Source organism: Chaetodon trifascialis, chromosome 21 (assembly GCF_039877785.1).
Source record: "Chaetodon trifascialis isolate fChaTrf1 chromosome 21, fChaTrf1.hap1, whole genome shotgun sequence".
NCBI lineage: Eukaryota > Metazoa > Chordata > Actinopteri > Chaetodontiformes > Chaetodontidae > Chaetodon > Chaetodon trifascialis.
This window is the reverse complement of record NC_092076.1, coordinates 1,646,784-1,664,096: the sequence shown is the minus strand read 5'-3', so window position 1 is coordinate 1,664,096 and position 17,313 is coordinate 1,646,784. Positions and strand designations below refer to the sequence as shown.

The following is a 17,313-nucleotide window of genomic DNA, read 5'->3' as shown; positions in this document are numbered from 1 at the left end:
GTCATATTTTCAAGTCCAATCTTCGCGAGACGCGAGACCGAACAGCGCTCATTTGTCCTCGAGGGAGGGATTTTTGTCCAATGTGTGGGGGGTTGTGAGTAATGCTACCGAACACTTTATCCCCACAGTCACACAAGTGCAATCTGTTCAGGTTTTTCTTCCCAGTGCAGCCTTTTCATTTCTCAACTCAGTGGACAAAATGCAGAGAAAAACAGTCAACACTTGCAGTTTTCCAGCTGTGGCTCCGTGCTGTTGGCTCGGTGTTGTGCGGCCCATAAGGCAGCTGTTTTTGCTGCAGGTGAGCGTCAGGGCAGCAGTGGATGGACTGAGGAAGGGAGAGGTTCTTGGCTCCATCTTCCTCCCCCTCTTCTTCTTCCCTCTCTCACTCTGTGAAAAGATGCCTCGGCGTCCATCAGGCGGACTGAGTCGCCCTGGTTCGCTTTACTTTGTTCACGTTTGAGGTCATTTGAGGTGAAACCAAGCCTGTAGTCTCTGTGCTCATGTGTGAAGAAGCATATTGAATCTAAGCGCTCTGCTCGGGCAGCATTTCTCCGGTGTGATTGTTTCAAACCGGTGATTTTTCCTCTCTGATTAGTCACACTGCTTTCACCTCTTTTGTCTCTGCTCAGAGCTTCATCTCCGGCTTTGTGCGTCCGTCCCTGCGGAGTACCGAGCCTCCTCGAGCTCCAGGCTTTGTTCTAGCTTTTTGCCTTGTTACTGATCTCTGGTGAGCATCGGCATGTGCGAGCGTCATCGTGACGCCGTCTGACAGCGTTGTCGGGTGTGTGATTGTGTTACGTAAGAGTGCAGATTGGTAGCTGAAGGTGCAGCGCTGCAGCCGTTCACCTTAACCTTCCCTCAGCATTGTGTTGTTGATCTCATTGAGAGTCATCACCAGCTCTCCACCTCAGCTGAACGTCACCTCGCTCAGCTCACTGTTATGGTTCTACAGTTGCACACACACTGTGTAGTTGAGTCTCTTGGCTCTCATACACCGGCTGCATGCTACATCTGCAGACTGACAAAGTTAGCTGCTAGCTGGTGAAGAAAGTGGGACATTTAGCAGCTAATGAGCTGGCTGCTTCCTGGAAACCAGTTTCTTTGCCTCTTGTATGAAGAGGTGGAGGTCTGTCTGTCTGTTGAACGCTGGTTCACCGCGATGAGATGACGAAGAAGACCTTCTTCTTTCATTACAGGCAAAGTGATGCTTTAGATGGCTAATAACAAAGGCTTCGAATGCTTCGACGTGATGTGTTTGTACACGTTTGGTCAGTTATCTGATAACGTCTTCATGTTAGCATCCTCTGCATAGCTTTCCTTCATGACATATGATTGAATTTTTGTACTGATTAGACCCAAAACCAGCATCCAGGAGGCATCAGCTCAGCGCAGGTGCAGGAGTGTGCGCTGCCATCCTTCCATTATTCAGATTTTACTGCTCTGTTACGACACAGCGTTCACAGCTGTCATATAACATAACCGCTGGCATCTGCCGCCTGTGCGCGGTACGTCAGCAGCCTTTAGCACATCTGTAAGTTATCTAACGTGAGCTGGAGGGAGATCTGGGAGGAGAGGTGGAGGCTGTCAGGGAGCAGGAGGTTGGCAGAGGATGAAAGGAAAGTTACTGCGACGGATCTCGCAGCAGAGTGAATGGAAGCGGAGCGAGGAGACAAACGTGGATCCGCGATTCGCTTCTGACTGTAATTAGACAGGAATTAAGCCTGAGAGGAAGGAAAGAATAGGAAATTCCTGCAGCGGTGTGTGTGTGTGTGTGTGTGTGTGTGTGTGTGTGTGTGTGTGTGTGTGTGTGTGTGTGTGTGTGTGTGTTTGTTTAATTGGAAATGTAGCTCCAGAGTGACATTTAATCTGGAATCTGAGGTTGGAAGAGGGAAAGGAGGGATGAAGAGGTGTCCTCAGGGGATTGAAAGATAAAATGCACCATTATGATGTCACTGCTGCATCCTTTTAATACACACACACACACACACACACACACACACACACACACACACACACACACACACACACACTCAGCCCTACATGATAGCATCCTGGCGTCACACGTGCAGCTACTCCTTCGTTCGCACAGGAAACGAGGCGCTCCGTGTTCACCCTCCGCTCTGTGCTGCGACCTTGCAGCTGATATTTGTGAATGAACGTGTGAACACACGCCTCAGGCGAGCATATGGTCGTTCACATGTACGTGTGCGGCTTGTGTCGACCCAATCGGTTGCGTCACTCTGAGGCGATGACGACGGCGATCACTTTCGCTCACATGGCGGCGGTGGAGACTTCCTCCTTCCCTCCCTCCTTCCCTCCCGTCACCTCCTCGCTCTCGACTCGCCCACCACCCCGTCAGCTCGCCTGCGCTATGAGCCGAACGTGAGGCGAATGAAAATGGGTTGCCTTGTCACGGGGGGGAATTCCAGCACTTCCATATATGGCGGCGGAAGCGCCCCCCTCCCTCCGCTCTCCTTCTGAAGCTGCATCTGTGGAACAGGGGGCGCTGACTCTGCCTCTGCTCGCCTGCACACAGATAAGAGCTCATCTGAAAGGGAAATTGGCTGAGTTCTCACACACACACACACACACACACACACACACACACACACACACACACACACACAGCAGATAGGCGCTGAATTTCCATCTCCGGAGGGCGATGAAGCAGTGCGGCTTTAGCGTGGTGATTGTTACACTGGCTGAGCAGAAGCAAATAATGTCCATTTCCTGGGAAACAGAATAATGAGGGACAGCGGCGAAACACTAATGGACACAGTGTAAATCCATCAGCTTATCAGTCCCACGTACAGTCTCTCATGCAGAGGGGACGTCTGACGCCTGCCTGTCATGTGTTCATGCCCAGTGCGTCCATGCATGTTTACATTTGGCTGTATGTGCCACCTATGCTGAAGTGAGGTCTGATCCTAAGTGTGTGTGGAGCTACAAGGCTCTATTTAAATAAATGACTGCTGGAGAAAACATGCTAGTATACACTCGTTGGCCACTTTATTAGGTACACCTGTTCAGTCTAATCCGGTCCAGTAACCTGCCGGAGCTTTTGTCTTTATGAGGCTATGAGTGTTTCGTTTTTGGTGACTTTGTGTAAATACAGTTATTACTGAGGTGGTTGTTAAAGGTGGAGTCGTGCTGAGCTACATGATATTTAGGTGAGCTATTAAGTAAAGAGGTTGCCATATGTAGTGACCATACATATATAAGAATATAAGAAATGATGCTGTGATATATTTATATAGAAATACCTGCCTATCTTCATGTTACTGCAGTTGCCGTTATAGCGAGCAAACAGTAGTTACTAGATGTAACTCCAGTTCTACGAGTGTGTTCGTAGCTGTCTGCTCGGTAATGATGGTATTGCAAAATCCAAGTCGTGGCAGAACGTGACACTGACAGCTGTGATGAAGCTGGTAAACCTCTGACCCCTGGTCCAGACAAACAGACAAAAATCTCCATGTTCTGATAAATAACAGTAGTTTTTTTAGCTAAAGAGTCTCAGCTTTCCGTCATCCTACGCTATTAACATTAAGCATAAACGTATGAGATACATTCACTGTAAACTGCTTGGTTATTTTCCATATGAAGGAGATGTTTGTGGGTTCCTCTGCGTCCATGCTGGGCTGCAGTAATGTGTCTTCAGTGATGAGCCGTCAGCTGAAGCGACAAACGTCTATCATTGCATCCGTCCGACGTTCAGACCTCGCTGTGCTTTCACTTTGCCCGACTGATTCGTTTAGAGTCGAACATTTAGAAAGATGTTTCTGCTTCAAACAGCTGGTTTACTTGTGGTTTCACGACACATTAATGAATTCACGAAGGACGGATTCGTTCAGCCGAGGTGGAGCCGTCAGCGGCTTCCCTCCTCATCAGTTTGGTGTCTTTTGATAGTTTCGCTTCGGGTTCATGGGAATAAAAACACCTCCGTGTTTATCAGCAGACATTTGTGATGAAGCGCAGAGCAGAACAAAACAGGAGGACGTGAGGAGTGCGGCTGATAGGGAAGCGTGCACACACACGCACGCACGCACACACACACACACACTCACACGCTGTAAGAAATTACATGTGTTACTGAGTTGGTTTTGGACGGTTTCATGCGCAGGGATGAAAAGAGGCTGAAGAAGCAGGTTCGATTGTGTTTTGATGGAGAAGTGGTGCGGCGAAGGAAACCTGCGTCCGAGCGGCGTGTGAGCGATGAGCGCTCATACGCCGCCTGACACCTGTACGCGGTGAGAAATGAGAGTGTGGCGGCGGGTTATGGAGAGGGGTGTCATATGCACACACACACACACACACACACACACACACAGACACACACACACACACACACACACACACACTCAGTAAAACTTGATGACAGGGGTCACCTTGACTCTGGAGTCGTAGCCAAACACACCTCGGCGCCACACGATCCCTCCCTGTTTCCAGGGCGACCACCTCGAGTAAATGACCTTTCCTGTGTGTGTGTGTGTGTGTGTGTGTGTGTGTGTGTGTGTGTGTGTGTGTGTGTGTGTGTGTGTGTGTGTGTGTGTGTGTGTGTATAATCTGGTTCATATTCGACTGGTTCACACACGTCTGAGCAGCACGAGGACAAAGGACGAGCTTTGGTCATCAACACTTAAATTGTTGACTCTGCTGTGATTACACTGTTTTTTTTGGGGGGGGTTGGGGGGGCACAAGCATCCTCTTTCCTTTTGAGGGGTTCTCTAGAGACTGTTTATAACTAACTGACTAACTGAACTTCACATGATGTCACCTCGTGCTGAGAGCAGGAAGTGACCATAGTTTTGGTCATGTGACCGGGGGGCAGGGGTGGAGCCTGGGGGCTTAGACCCCCTCGAGCTGGTTTTCATGATGTGACAGACAGACGGATAAAATCTTGACCCTGCAGCGATGATGTCAGTGCGCCTTTAGTGTCCGCAGAGACTTTTTGTGCCTGACGAGTCAGTGGACGAGCTGCTGTTTGATGGACTTTCAGTGTGTATTTTTGACCTGTTTCACACTGAAATGCTGTTGAAACTGTGCTTATATGTCACCTGAAAAACCTCAGTTTTAACTGACGTTAGTGGAAGCGTTTGACTTGCAAATGACCCCGTCGGCTCTTCCTGCTGCCTGACATTTCCGCGCTCTTCACGCTGATTTCAGACCGACTGTTACGCCGTTGGAAGGAGAGAGGCCATTTTACAAACACTGATAAAGGACTGAAGAATCCGTTGCTTCAAGCTTCCATTTAATTATTTCCTTGTGGTCCTGGCTTTGTCTCCACCTGGTCTGTCCCTCCCTCCTTGCCGGGGTTGCCAGGTCCCTTCTTGCCGGTTAATCTGTTTGGCAGCGAGCGGCGCAGCGGGCTCTAATGGTGCCACACGGTTGGCTCGGCTTTACAGTAATTTACGCCCCAACATGATACGAACCTGCTGCTGTTTATGTAGGCTCTGACTCACCCCACACACTCGTCTCCTGCCGCCAACTGACACACACACGCACACACACTGGTGCGTGCACGCAGGCAGGCCGTCAGCTCCTCGCAGTGCGCTTTGATGCTGCTCGTTGTCGTACCTTTGTTCTCTCCAGCGTTGAGCTGTGAGTGTGTTTGCTGTGTGGGAAGTGACTGCTGGCTGTTCAGCGAGGCCGCTGCACTGCGTTAACTGTTCCTTCAGAAGCTGCTCCGCTGGCTGCTGTGCTTTTTCTGCTGCTGAGTGATGATGCTGATCTACTAGATCTTCCTCTTCTTCAGCTGTAGGTGGTGTTACTGGGGAGCGACTGGGATGTGATGTCCGCTGACTTTTGGCTGTATGCTGTGCTTAAACACTCATTTAGTTGTAATAATTGGATTTTCGTTCGCGGGTTGACTAATATTTGCCTCCATGTTTCTCGTGTATGTGCGTCTGAAGGCAGCTTGTCATAAACGCTGCAGAAATGCCTCCGGTGGTACATTATTAATAGCTTATGTAAGCACCGGCTCTGCTCCACATCACTCATCTGTCATTGGACAGGATTTCCAGGTGCTGCCGTGTTGCTCTGATGGATCTGTTCACCTTGATGTTGAGGCCTCCTCGCATTAGTCACCTGTTATAGCCGCGGTGGCACTTCCAGTGAAATATGACTGGATTTCAGTTGCTTTACTGGGAGAATGTGGTCTGTTATGACCTCGCGTTGCAGAGTGGAATGTAAAACCAGTGTGCTGAGGATCAAACTCGCGGAGGATGAGAGCACAATAAGAGCGCACGGGATTGTTTTCTCAGGATAAAGACATGCTTTCAGGCTATCTTTGACAGCCTGTAAAACTGGTTTGGATGCGGGACATCCGCAATGTTTCCAGTCCACAAAGACAGCTTCTCACTTTCGTCCCTTCTCCTTAATTAATGGGGCCAAAGTCTCCCACCAGATGTTCTTGCTGATCGCACCTCTCAAACCAGTCGGTACCAGGATTTCTGCTTGAAAACAAGGTGCAGCGACTTCCAGCATGGCCAATTATGTGTTGGCCTACCTCACACACGTCCTGCTTCCAGCTACAGTCGTATCACTGGAGCGTCTCAGATTTTAACACGGTGAACAATGCCAATGGAAACAACAAACAATATGATGTTCAGAAATGATCCAGTACTATTATTTGTGGTCGCTGACGACTTGGAATTCAACATTCAACAGTTTTAGACTGAAAATCAAAAGAGAGAGCCACTGATAACTTGAGCTGTACGACCTCAGAGAGTTTGATCCCTCCATCGAGCTCAGAGGGTGAATGAGGGCCGGCGAGCTGACCGAACTGGTTCAGGGGAAACGACCAGGACAGAGCATTTTTACTTTCACATTAGCTGTTCAGGCCATGCGGCTTGCCAGCGGCCGCGTGACGGACCGCACTTCGCTGTTCTGGTATGAAGGCCTGTCGGTGCGCCTCCCTGTCAAACCTGCTGCGATAAAAGAGATAGAAGTCTTCGTTTTCCCAAAGGAAAATTGTCAAGTGTTGCTCACAAGCTGCTTCCACAGATGAAACAGTGAAGAATAACCCCCCCAGATCAAAAACAAAGGAGCACTCACAGGCCCCAGTCCTCGTCCGCCCTGCAGAAGCTGATGCTACATGGCAGCCTGTCAGCACGGTGCGCCGCGGACATCTGCGCACCCACAGGACACACACCAGCGTTTAACTGACACACACAAGTTTACTCCAGTTAGACTCGCACAAGCACGCTCGGACGCCTCCCGGGTGAACACGGGCCGGCCGAAACATCCTTCGCTGAGCGGCAGAGAGTGAGAGAGTAAATATTTCAGATGCACGTCGGTGGAGACGGATCGCACTCTCGTGAAGTCCTGTGAGACGGCGCGTGGACGTCCTCGTGCTTCCAGTCCGCCTGCAGCAGGACTGCAGGTTGAAGCTAATGATTAGCTCTTCTGATACTGATCCTGAGACTCTGAAGTTTCTGATTTGTTGGAAAAATCACTTGTTTTGTTTGACCAAAACCTGAAAAACATGAAATTTAGCGTAATATGAAACAGAAAAACAGCGAAGTAGCTGCCACCAGAAACCATTTGGCTTCATAAATGACTTATCTTTTCACATTATTTTAATGAATTAGTCAAATCCATTAACTGACTAATCATATTAGCATTTTTTGGTTGTTTATGTGAAAATCAAAGTATTACCCTGGTGATTGAAGGCCTGTTGTCTTCCTCGAGACGCCAAATGTTGTTGTTTTTAACTCAAACTGTTCATGGTAAAAACCAGCTCGTAGTCCCACGTCTCCTTCAGAAGGTTAGCTCCTCTTCGCTCCTGAGTCAGCTAATTATTGGTGTAATAGTTGCATCTTCCTGTGGGATCTGCGATCTGCTTCATGGTCGATTTCAAAGTGTTCGCTGATTATCTCCGCTCTGACATTTACTCTGTTCCTGTCAGGGAGCCAGGACTTTTAAAAATGCTGCATTGGTGACACTGAAGCTGCATAATGGATTGATTAAACCGGTGTATCATCGTCTGTGGGCAGAATCTCACTCAGATCAGCAAACAGAGATCACGCGGCGTCTTTGTCGCTGTTTGTATCTGTTGCAGCGAAGCAGAAGATAATGTCCCGTTTGTTATTACGCTGCTGTTTGGCTCCCAGATAACATTGTGCTGATCACAGATGAAGCACATTCATGAGAGCATTTCCCCAACGCTGCAACGTGATAACACAAGCCCTGTATTGTTACTGAGTTTGGCATTTAATTGGGGAGGTGATTAGCGAGTCAATTAAAACACATGACCGAAGCACACGGGCGACGTGAGACAAAGCAGCGTTTGCTCTGTAATCCCTCTCATTTCCCATGCACTCCAATATGGTCTTTCATTTAGCAAAATGCTAATCAGCCTCAGTCCCTGCTGCTAGAGGAACGAGCTCAGCTGATTGAGTGTGGATTAAACCAGGACCAGCCAAGTTAATGATCCTATTAAATTATCCCCTAAACCGTGTGAGCGTTACGTGACGAAGGGAAGCTCGTGAATTAGTTCAGCATTAGCATGCGTGCTAACGCACTGATGGTGATTGACAGGTGAGTCAGATCAGACGAGCCTGCTGTGACGGTTTGTGTGCATGAAGGGCAGAGTTGTGGGTTTCCTGAGGTCGAGAGCTGAACTGCCGCTCCGTGCGGCGAACTGTTCGCCCTGTTTGCAGCTGAAACTGAAGCAGCCGGCCTCGAAGCAGCTGCAGCGCCACAAATTTCTGTTTGTGCACAGATTAAACACACAAGACGTAACGTGTTATTTCACGAGCTTGAACTTTGAATCGCTGTTTCACCCCATTTCCAGTCTTTCTGCTAAGCTAAGCTAATCTGCTGCTGGCTTCAGATGGATGCTGTTGATCTTCTTCTTAGTTTAATTCTCTGCAGGAAAACCAGTGAGATTATTTCCCAAAACTTGCAACTGTTCCATCACATAATCGTTAACACACACGTGAAGCTACACAGCAGGTGTAAAGGTTGGAGGACATGGATCTGGAGTACATGTCTCTCTCCACTCGTCAAACACCTTTTGTCCTCTGTCCGCTCTTCGTCTTCTTCTTCTGAAGCGTGTGGATCAGTTGTATTTGTGTCACTAAGTACATGTGAAACATTAACAACCACCACACCTCGTGTCTGTCCACGTCCCTCTTCACTTTCTCCTCATTTGACCACCTTGAAGCTGCTCCCTCCCTCTCCTCCATCGCCGGGCTCTCAGCCTGTTTTCCCTGCACCCCTGTGTCGTCCTGCCCTACTTCCTGCTTCCTTTTTTGAAGTCATGGTGAAGTTTGTGAACCAAGGTGATTGTTGTGCGTCATCCGGCAGGCATTAGCAGGCGTCCCTCGTAGCAAGAAGCTATGAAACTATGCGTCTGTCAACCTCGGATGTCCCCCTCCTCTCCCCTCGCCTTATGCTCATTCTTCTGTTGTCTCTGTCCCCTTTCCTCCTCTGACTTTTTGTCATCCTCCCAAGCTGTTAAATAAACCTCAAAACGTCGCGCTGCCCTCTAACTGAGCTGGCACCGAGCACAGCAGGAAGCGGCTCGCCGGCCCGTCGGTGAACAGCTAGCTGGTGAGCTAATGCTAGCATTAGTCACCAGAGCTTGCTAGCTCAGTTGCTAACACTTTATTCAAAAGACATATTTGACAGGACCGTCCATTCCTGTCTCATGACTGTCTGCTGAACACCTTGTGGAGCGGTTTATAATCTAACAGAGGAGGCTGAACGGAAGCCGATGGTGCTGCTGATAAGACCAATATGGCGGCTGTGTTGATGAACAGCAGCGGCCAGTGTGGTCACTGCATCTCTCCTGGAATCAACTGACTGATGTCAGTGTCCGATGCTGCTTGTCAATCATTGCCATGTTAACTCCCTCATCCCGTCTTCCGTCTGGGGTCCGTCTCGTCCCTCGCTCCCTTCATCTTCTCCCTCCTTTCGTCCTTCCTGCCGTTTCAAAGTTAGAAGAGAAAGTCAAAGCGAGAGAACGGCTGCTTCTTAAATTGCCGGTTTCGCCGGAGATGCAGCAGAAGTGAAAGGGCAGCTTGGACTGAGGGGGAGGTTGAGTCACCGCAGAGACGGACAGAGGCGGTGAAACTCATTATGCGTCTCGTCTTGACTTTCCCTTCACTGCTTGTTGTGTCTTCTGCTGTGGACACTTCGCTGCCTGTTTGTCTGCATGAATAAATTAGCTCAGAGGGAGACTTTTCCTCCTCTTCCTCTGATCAGCCAGAGCTGGATCATGCAGCTAATCACCTGACCTCAGTCCTCCTCCCTGTTCCAGGTGCTTCTCTCTATTCAAGTATTTACGTCTTTCCCGGCCGACACCTCCAGGACCTGACGACCACTTGAAGACCATTCAGAAACACATAACACAATCAATATATTTACTGATGATGTATTTTTTAGGGCGGCTGACTGTCTCGCCTCCATCTGCGTCTGTCCATGCAGATAGTTCTGTCAGGCTCTGAGACATCTGTCTCTGAGACTTGGACAGACACACCAGTGTAGAGGTTTAATTTGGGTGAACTGGCCCTTTTGTACAACAAAGGAAAGCAATTAGCAGGAGCAGCGTGCCGGAGTTCAGCCAGCGCGAGAGCGATGGAGGGGAACTGCGATGTGTCCAGGTCTGCTGCTGAGCGAAGGGGGTCAGCAGCCAAAACCAGGTTTTATTTTAACAGAGGCAGCAGGGGAGACACACCACAACATATACACACAGCCCCCCCCCCCCCCCGTGACTCTCCTTCCCGTTCTTTTCCCCGATATTTCGTCGCCTCGGTCCTCGCCGCCAGCTTGAAATGAATCCCTGCTGCACTCCTCTTCCTCCTGGTTGGCTCAGCTGACTGCTGTGTGCTCATGCCCCAGTAAAGACTGCCGCTCGGTCGCCGGAGCTCATGTTTGTATCGCTGTCTGTCCTGCTCCTTGACTAACCCATCCTGCTGTTTGTTTCCCTTTCCAGTCCATCATGGAGCAGTTCAACCCCTGCTTGCGGAACTTCATAGCCATGGGAAAAAGCTACGAGAAGGCGCTCACCAGTGAGTACACCAGACATTTCTTCTTTTCTGTCTGTCTTCGTCCGTCTTTCATTCTTACTGTCTGTCCAGTAGTCCAGGCAGAGGGCCAACTGACCCGACACTTGGCGCTGCTTTTATATCCTCTTAATTTAAAGAGCTGCGGTGCGACCACGACACGGACATTCAGTAGTTCCTCGTGTTGTTGACGTCCCCTCCAGAATCCAAAAGTGAGGGCAGTGATGTCCCCCTGCAGAGACTGTCTTTCAGTTGTGTGTCCAAATAAATGTCTTCACCGACTTTTCAAATGTTAAAGAGATGATGTCCTGGGGTTGATGTCCATGTGCGCACGTCTTCGTCCCTCCGACATCGGCTCATTGATCCTAAATGTCCGCCTCTGCTGTGCGTCATTTCTCTTTGTGGCTTGTGCAGGTGTGTTTGCATGGTCGTGTGTGTGTGTGTGTGTGTGTGTGTGTGTGTGTGTGTGTGTGTGTGTGTGTGTGTGTGTGTGTGTGTGTGTGTGTGTGTGTGTGTGTGTGTGTGTGTGTGTGTGTGTGAGAGATTGAGCTGTAAATGCAGCAGTGGCTCAAGGTTAAAGACAAAAGCATTGGAAACGTCTTGAGGGAGCTAAGTGGATCATAACCCAATGGGAAGTGGAGCAGGAGCGGTTGTGAGAATAATGGTGCCCCCCCAAGGGGGCCGAGGAAACGAGAACAGCCTGAGCCGGTATCCAGGACGAGACGGGGTAAAAAATGAAAAGCAGGACAAGATAGAGGAAGAGACAGAGATAGAAACACACGCAGAAACGGACTAAAATGAAATATGTGACCTAAGAAAGTGCTGAAGAATCTGCAGCATCTTATCGCTGTTTCATGCTCTTTGATTAAAGTCGTGCAGCCGCGTTGATTAAGACTTTTCATGCTTCCATCAGGCCGGAGGCGCTCTTAGCATGGCCCTGTACATGTCAGATAAAACGAGCCTCCAACAATGCTGAGCTCATTTATTGATAAGAAAACCTCCTTTCGCTTGGCTCCGTCACGTCACTCTGCTCGGGGGGGGGGTTATCGGGATTGTATTTTCGGCGCTGGTGCAGCAGTGCTTGGTGTGCTGCTCTCAGCGCCGGGCAGGGCTCTCCTTCATGAGCTTGGAGGGGAAATGCAGGAAAGACTCAGTAGCCCGCAAGACCAATAAAGGAGGCCTCACTCCAGTCTGATAGATAAGGCTAAAAATAGCCCTGCGACTCCCTGAGTGGGGATTACACTTCATCAATGCCAGGCAGCGGTGCAGAAGCAGGCTTTAGAGCAGTGCAGTGCAGAGCCGGGCTGGGCTGGGCTGGGCTGGGCTGGGCTGGGCTGCTGTTGGCACTGGAAAAAAGCCAGTGCAGCCTCTGGTTTCTTAGGTAGAACTGGGACGGCAGGTTTGCACCTCTGCAGACTGTGAAAACCTGCAGGATGAAGGAGGAAGCTGGCTCGGTTTTGTTTGTTTGAGTCTAAGAGCGTGATTGGTTGGATGTGGGTAGTGTGGTTTTGGATGTGGTGCTTAGCTGGAATTCAGTCTCCATCACAATGTTGGTTGTGGGTTCGTGCAGACGGGAGCCATGAGGCTGTTGTCAGGGAAAGAGAGCCAGTAAGCACTGATCTGCCTGTCTGAAGGTCAGAAGACGTCTAGTCTGGGTTAAGCCTGCGCCTCACCTGGTGCAGAGCGAGACCAAGAGTACGTGTAGCTGTTTCAGCTGAGTTTAAACGCTGTTCTTTCAAAGAGGCGTACAAATAATCATCATTTCCTGATAATCTGCTGACTGCAGACATGTGAAAAGGCCGTTGAGATGTCCACCTGCAGACCATCAGATCGGTGCTTACTGGGAGGGGATTTGGTCGGACCTGGTTTAGTGGGAATGAAGGTGCACATCACCAACCTCAGCTCATTTCGACTTCTTCCCTGTCTGTTTGCGCTGATGCTCTCCGCTCTGTATCGGCTTTATATCAATGTTCTGATCCTCTCTACAGGCAGACCCTCTCTGTCCTTCCTCCTGTCCTCTCACGCCTTCCTCACTCTGTCGCTTTTCGGCTGACAGACGAGCAAACCGTCCCCTCGAGCTAAAGCTGCCTCACCTGGCTCTCCAGCCGCCTCAGCCTCTCCTCCATCCCCTCGCTCTCTTGCATCCCACCCAGGCTTAACTCGAGCGAGACTTAGGAAAAGCCAGAGAAGGGTCTCGGCTCGTCTGTCTGTCCTAGCTTACCGGGGAGGTTTCCTGTCTTTCGTCTCAGTTCGTGGTTTTGATGAAGGAGTAAAAAGTAGTTTCAGAGGTCATCTCGAAATGTTTACAGCCCGAGCAGCCAGACGCCGTCTTCATCTCCAGAACAATAACGTCTCTGTGTCTCTGTGGACCCTCGTCAGGAAAACAAGCAGAACTAGAGCTGAGCTCAGAATAGATTCACTGCATTGTTTTCCATGTGGAGACAGAAATGCTTGTCATCGTCCCCTCTCTCGGGGATTCTGCATGAGTGTCCTCTGGCAGTTCAAAGCACCCATCAGCGCGAGGGCCCTGTAATGAACTCAGCCCTCATCCATCCATACGTATCTCCTGACTGGACGTGTGTCCTCTGTCATCGTGGCTGTCAGTCCCTGTGTGACAAACCCCTGACCTGCTTTAATCCACCATCACTGCTGCTTGAGGCCATTTTGTCCCCGTCGTTGAGGCCTGAGTCACCGCCGCGTCTCAGCCAGCGTCCCTGGCCCGTGTGACCGCGGAGAGTAATGGCCGACACACGGTGTTAGACTGCTTTGACATCATTGCTGCGGAAGGTTTTCTGTTGGCATACGCTCAAGCAGAGAGTAGTTAAGATGGTGTTGTTCAGGATTTTAAAGATTCAATTCATCCAAATTACAGAAAAACAAAGTTTCTGCTCATCCAGCCACGCAGATGCTGAAGTGTCCTTTTAAAATGCTTTAAGCGTCACGCTGGGGTTAATGGGGTTTGCATGTTATCGACTCTCCTCAGTCACCCACTGAAGCTGTTGTTCTGCTTTCAGATCTGTTAGGATGATCGGCTTCAAACACTGATGTGACACATACGAAAGCTTTGCTGAGAGATGCGACACAGTTCCTCCTGATCGTCGAGTGTGTCAGGATGTGTTCAGACTGACATGAGAACCACCGCAGCTGGAAAAGCCTCTCTTATAGAACTCAGCTGCACAGGGTTTTGGCGTCCTGGATCTGTTGCTCAGACTGGACTTTGCCTCCACCAGCGCGGACTCGTGCATTGCTTTAACAGTTTGAACGCAGCTTGCAGAGAGTCTTTCTCCTCAGACGTCTCTGGCTGAGTGCAGACACCAGCTCACAGAGAGCATGTTAACCACTCGATGGCCTTTAGGGAAGATATTCGCAGATTTAGCGTTAGCTGAGAAGCTAAGGATCCAAAATGAAGCCGGCTACCCAAACCCAACCCTCGTAATGGCCGAAGGTTTAATGGCTAGAAGTTCCACACAAGTAAGAAAGTGTTTTTCTGTAATTTGGGTACTTAGTCCTTTGAAAAGGTTCACTGCTTGCCTGCAGTCAGGGTTTCCTTTCCTTGAGATTAGTCTCTGTAGCTTTATCTGTTTCCTGCAGTTGCCTCCATAGAGCTCTTTCTTTTCCTGCCTGGTCTCCATTTCCGCCTGTCGCTCTTTATTTCCCATGCCCGACCTTACCTCTTTGGGGAGGGGCTGTTGGGGAGGGTTGCAGAGCTGAAGAAGACATCATTTCAACTCCGCACCCTTGATCTGATGCCCAATGCTTCCATGTTTCCAGGTGTCACATATGCTGCAAAGGGCTACTTCGACGCTCTGGTGCGGATGGGCGAGATGGCCAGCGAAAGTCAAGGCTCTAAGGATCTTGGTGAGTCCTCGTAGTGGTTGTAGCGCCCCTGGTGGGGTGGAGGGGGGTTGCACAAGCAGATGTTGAATGGGATGGCTTGGGCTGGAGAGCAGAAGCAGCTGATGACCAACCTGAACCTGGACTTACTCACACATGTGGCCATTTTTCTGGTGCTGAAAGACTGAAAAACAGAGCAGACTCTGTGTCTTTTCATTCATCATCACCCCAATTCATAAAATCAAAACATTGTAATTTGGGAAGAATTAATTGTGCACTTCTGTCACAGCATGCCCATTTGGTTAATCTCTTGTTTCCCTCACATTCAGGAAAGATAAAGGCTCTCCACTTGCTTTCATGCATCACCGCTGTGGGCAAGTAATAAATTCATGAATTTGTCTGGAATTGGATTTTCACCATAGCACATGGACTCGCTCTGTCTTCTCAATAAACCCTCAGTGTGTTTACAGTGCTGATGAAAAATCTTGAAAACCCTCCTGTTTGTCTGCGAGGAGCCGCTCAGTGTTTTTGATCAGCTCTGGTTCTGCTCATCATAGACTTGCTTTTAGTTTGCAAAGGCACGAAGTGAAGGCTCATTTCCAGCAGGCGCGCAGGTGGAAACGTCCAGGTGCAGTGAGACGGGCCTGTGTGTGATTGTTGCGACGTGTGGGCCATGCACCCAGTCACATGGCGGGGAGTGTGACGGCTCCGCGTTAGCCCTGCATCACTGCATCCTCTTCGTCCCTTTATTCCGACACTCAAGATAGCAGGCGTGGACTGAAACAGTGTAGATGAGGGATGGAGGGAGAGACGGTAAGAGGAGGGTAAAACAAGGATATCGGAGGCGAGTGAGGAGGATATAAAAGCAGCGTTCATTATTCATGGCGGGGCCTTTTTGGGTGCTTCCTCGCTCTTCTTTGGGAGCGTCATCATCTCATTTTTCCTCCCCGTGCTTCCTCGAATAAACACTGAGCTGGGCCGCTGTGCCCGCTCCTCTGAACGGTCAAAAGCTCATTACTGTCCACCCATTCAGCGCCAACCCCATAATTCGTGCAGCGATCTCGTTCCAGCCGCTTTGAGGATGTTGAAGGCTGAGATGTTCATCTGTTAGCTGCTTCAATCCTGCAGCTTTAATGATCGCACGAGTCTGTGATTCATCTCAAACATTCAGATATTAAAAAGCAGCTCAGGGTGAATTAAAGGCCTTTGTTTTTCTTACTGCTTTGTGTTCTGCAGATGTTTAAAGTTCAGAAACATCTGTCATAAACTGCTTTTAGAGGCTTATTTTTAATTATGTATTTTGCTTGTGGAAGATTTTTGATTTTTGCGCCTCATGACGGCTGATCCTAAAAAGAAAAGTTTGACTTGTGTGCAAACGCCTGATCAGGATATCCCATCATCCACCTGTACACGCTCATCTCCATCAGCTTGGTTGCTTTGCTGTCGTGCTTTCATGGTTTCTGTCTTCATGTGTGCTTTCGCAGTCTTCCGTCTGCATGCGTGTTGGGTTTGCCTGCTTTGCGTTCCTTTTCCTTTTCTTTTTCTGGCAGCCTAAACATGACTCAGCAGCCTTTAACTCAGCAGAACCTCCCTCCGCCTCCAGTGAAATGACAGACTAGGCAGAGCAGAATGGATTGATGCCGTCTCCACGTATCAGCGGGGCTCAGAGGTCTGCGCCACTGAAGGGGGAATCGCTCCGGCGACACTCACTGCTTTGTGGACGCCTCAGCGTTTTCCGCTCCTTGTGTTGAGCCTCACGGCTTCAGTGAATTATCTGACAAAATGCAAAGAGAGTGAAAAATGTAGTTTAAGGAGGATTCTGATGTCAGCGTGGAGGACTGTAATAAGTCTGTCCTGGACGGCTGAGCCGCATTAATCCATGGATTATTATTGGTCATAGTTCAGGTCACGTGATAGCAGGAAGTCCGACACTTCCAGAACAAACTCCTGAAGCCATCCCATCACAGGGAAGCCATTTTTCCCAAAGTCATAAAGTCATATTTCTTTACCGTGACGGTAGTTTTCGGCCTGCTGATGGTGGAAAGATGTCGCAGCTTTCACGAATGTCAGATGGCTGGCGTTGCAGTGTTGTAGCGTTGGGTGGGACATGTGAGCGCGTCTCTAATGAGATCAACCTCAAACATTATCCCCGCACCGTCGAGTCCGCCGCGCTTCATTAACTCTGTCTTTCAGCGTTTGGAGAATCTTCCTGCTGCTCGTTGTCTCTCCGCCGTTTTTTCCTCTGCTTGAGAAACTCTTAAAGTTTTTCACATTAGGAGTTAAGATGCTTTGTGAAAAACTTATCTTAACCAGGATCCTCTTAACTGTAAGGGGAACTTCTTAACAAACGTCGTAACTCAAAGAATTCTGACGACCTCGGGTCTCACGCTCGAGAGAAACACTGAGCGTCGTTGTTTTGGCGTACAGTAAAGAAAAAACTCTCCAGCCCTGCTAGCTTATTAATTAGTAG

General features: G+C 49.4%; 1 protein-coding gene across 6 annotated transcripts in view; it reads left to right on the top strand.

Moving 5' to 3' along the window:
* Positions 1–17,313, top strand: part of baiap2b (BAR/IMD domain containing adaptor protein 2b) — a 53,060-nt gene that overhangs the window by 3,772 nt on the left and 31,975 nt on the right. For 4 of the 6 annotated variants that reach the window (XM_070990220.1, XM_070990219.1, XM_070990223.1 and 1 more), the window contains exons 2-3: positions 10,940–11,015; positions 14,781–14,867. In XM_070990220.1, coding sequence (XP_070846321.1) covers positions 10,940–11,015; positions 14,781–14,867 — 163 coding nt within the window. The remainder of the gene's footprint in view (positions 1–10,939; positions 11,016–14,780; positions 14,868–17,313) is intronic. The other 2 variants (XM_070990221.1, XM_070990224.1) reach the window with 1 other exon arrangement.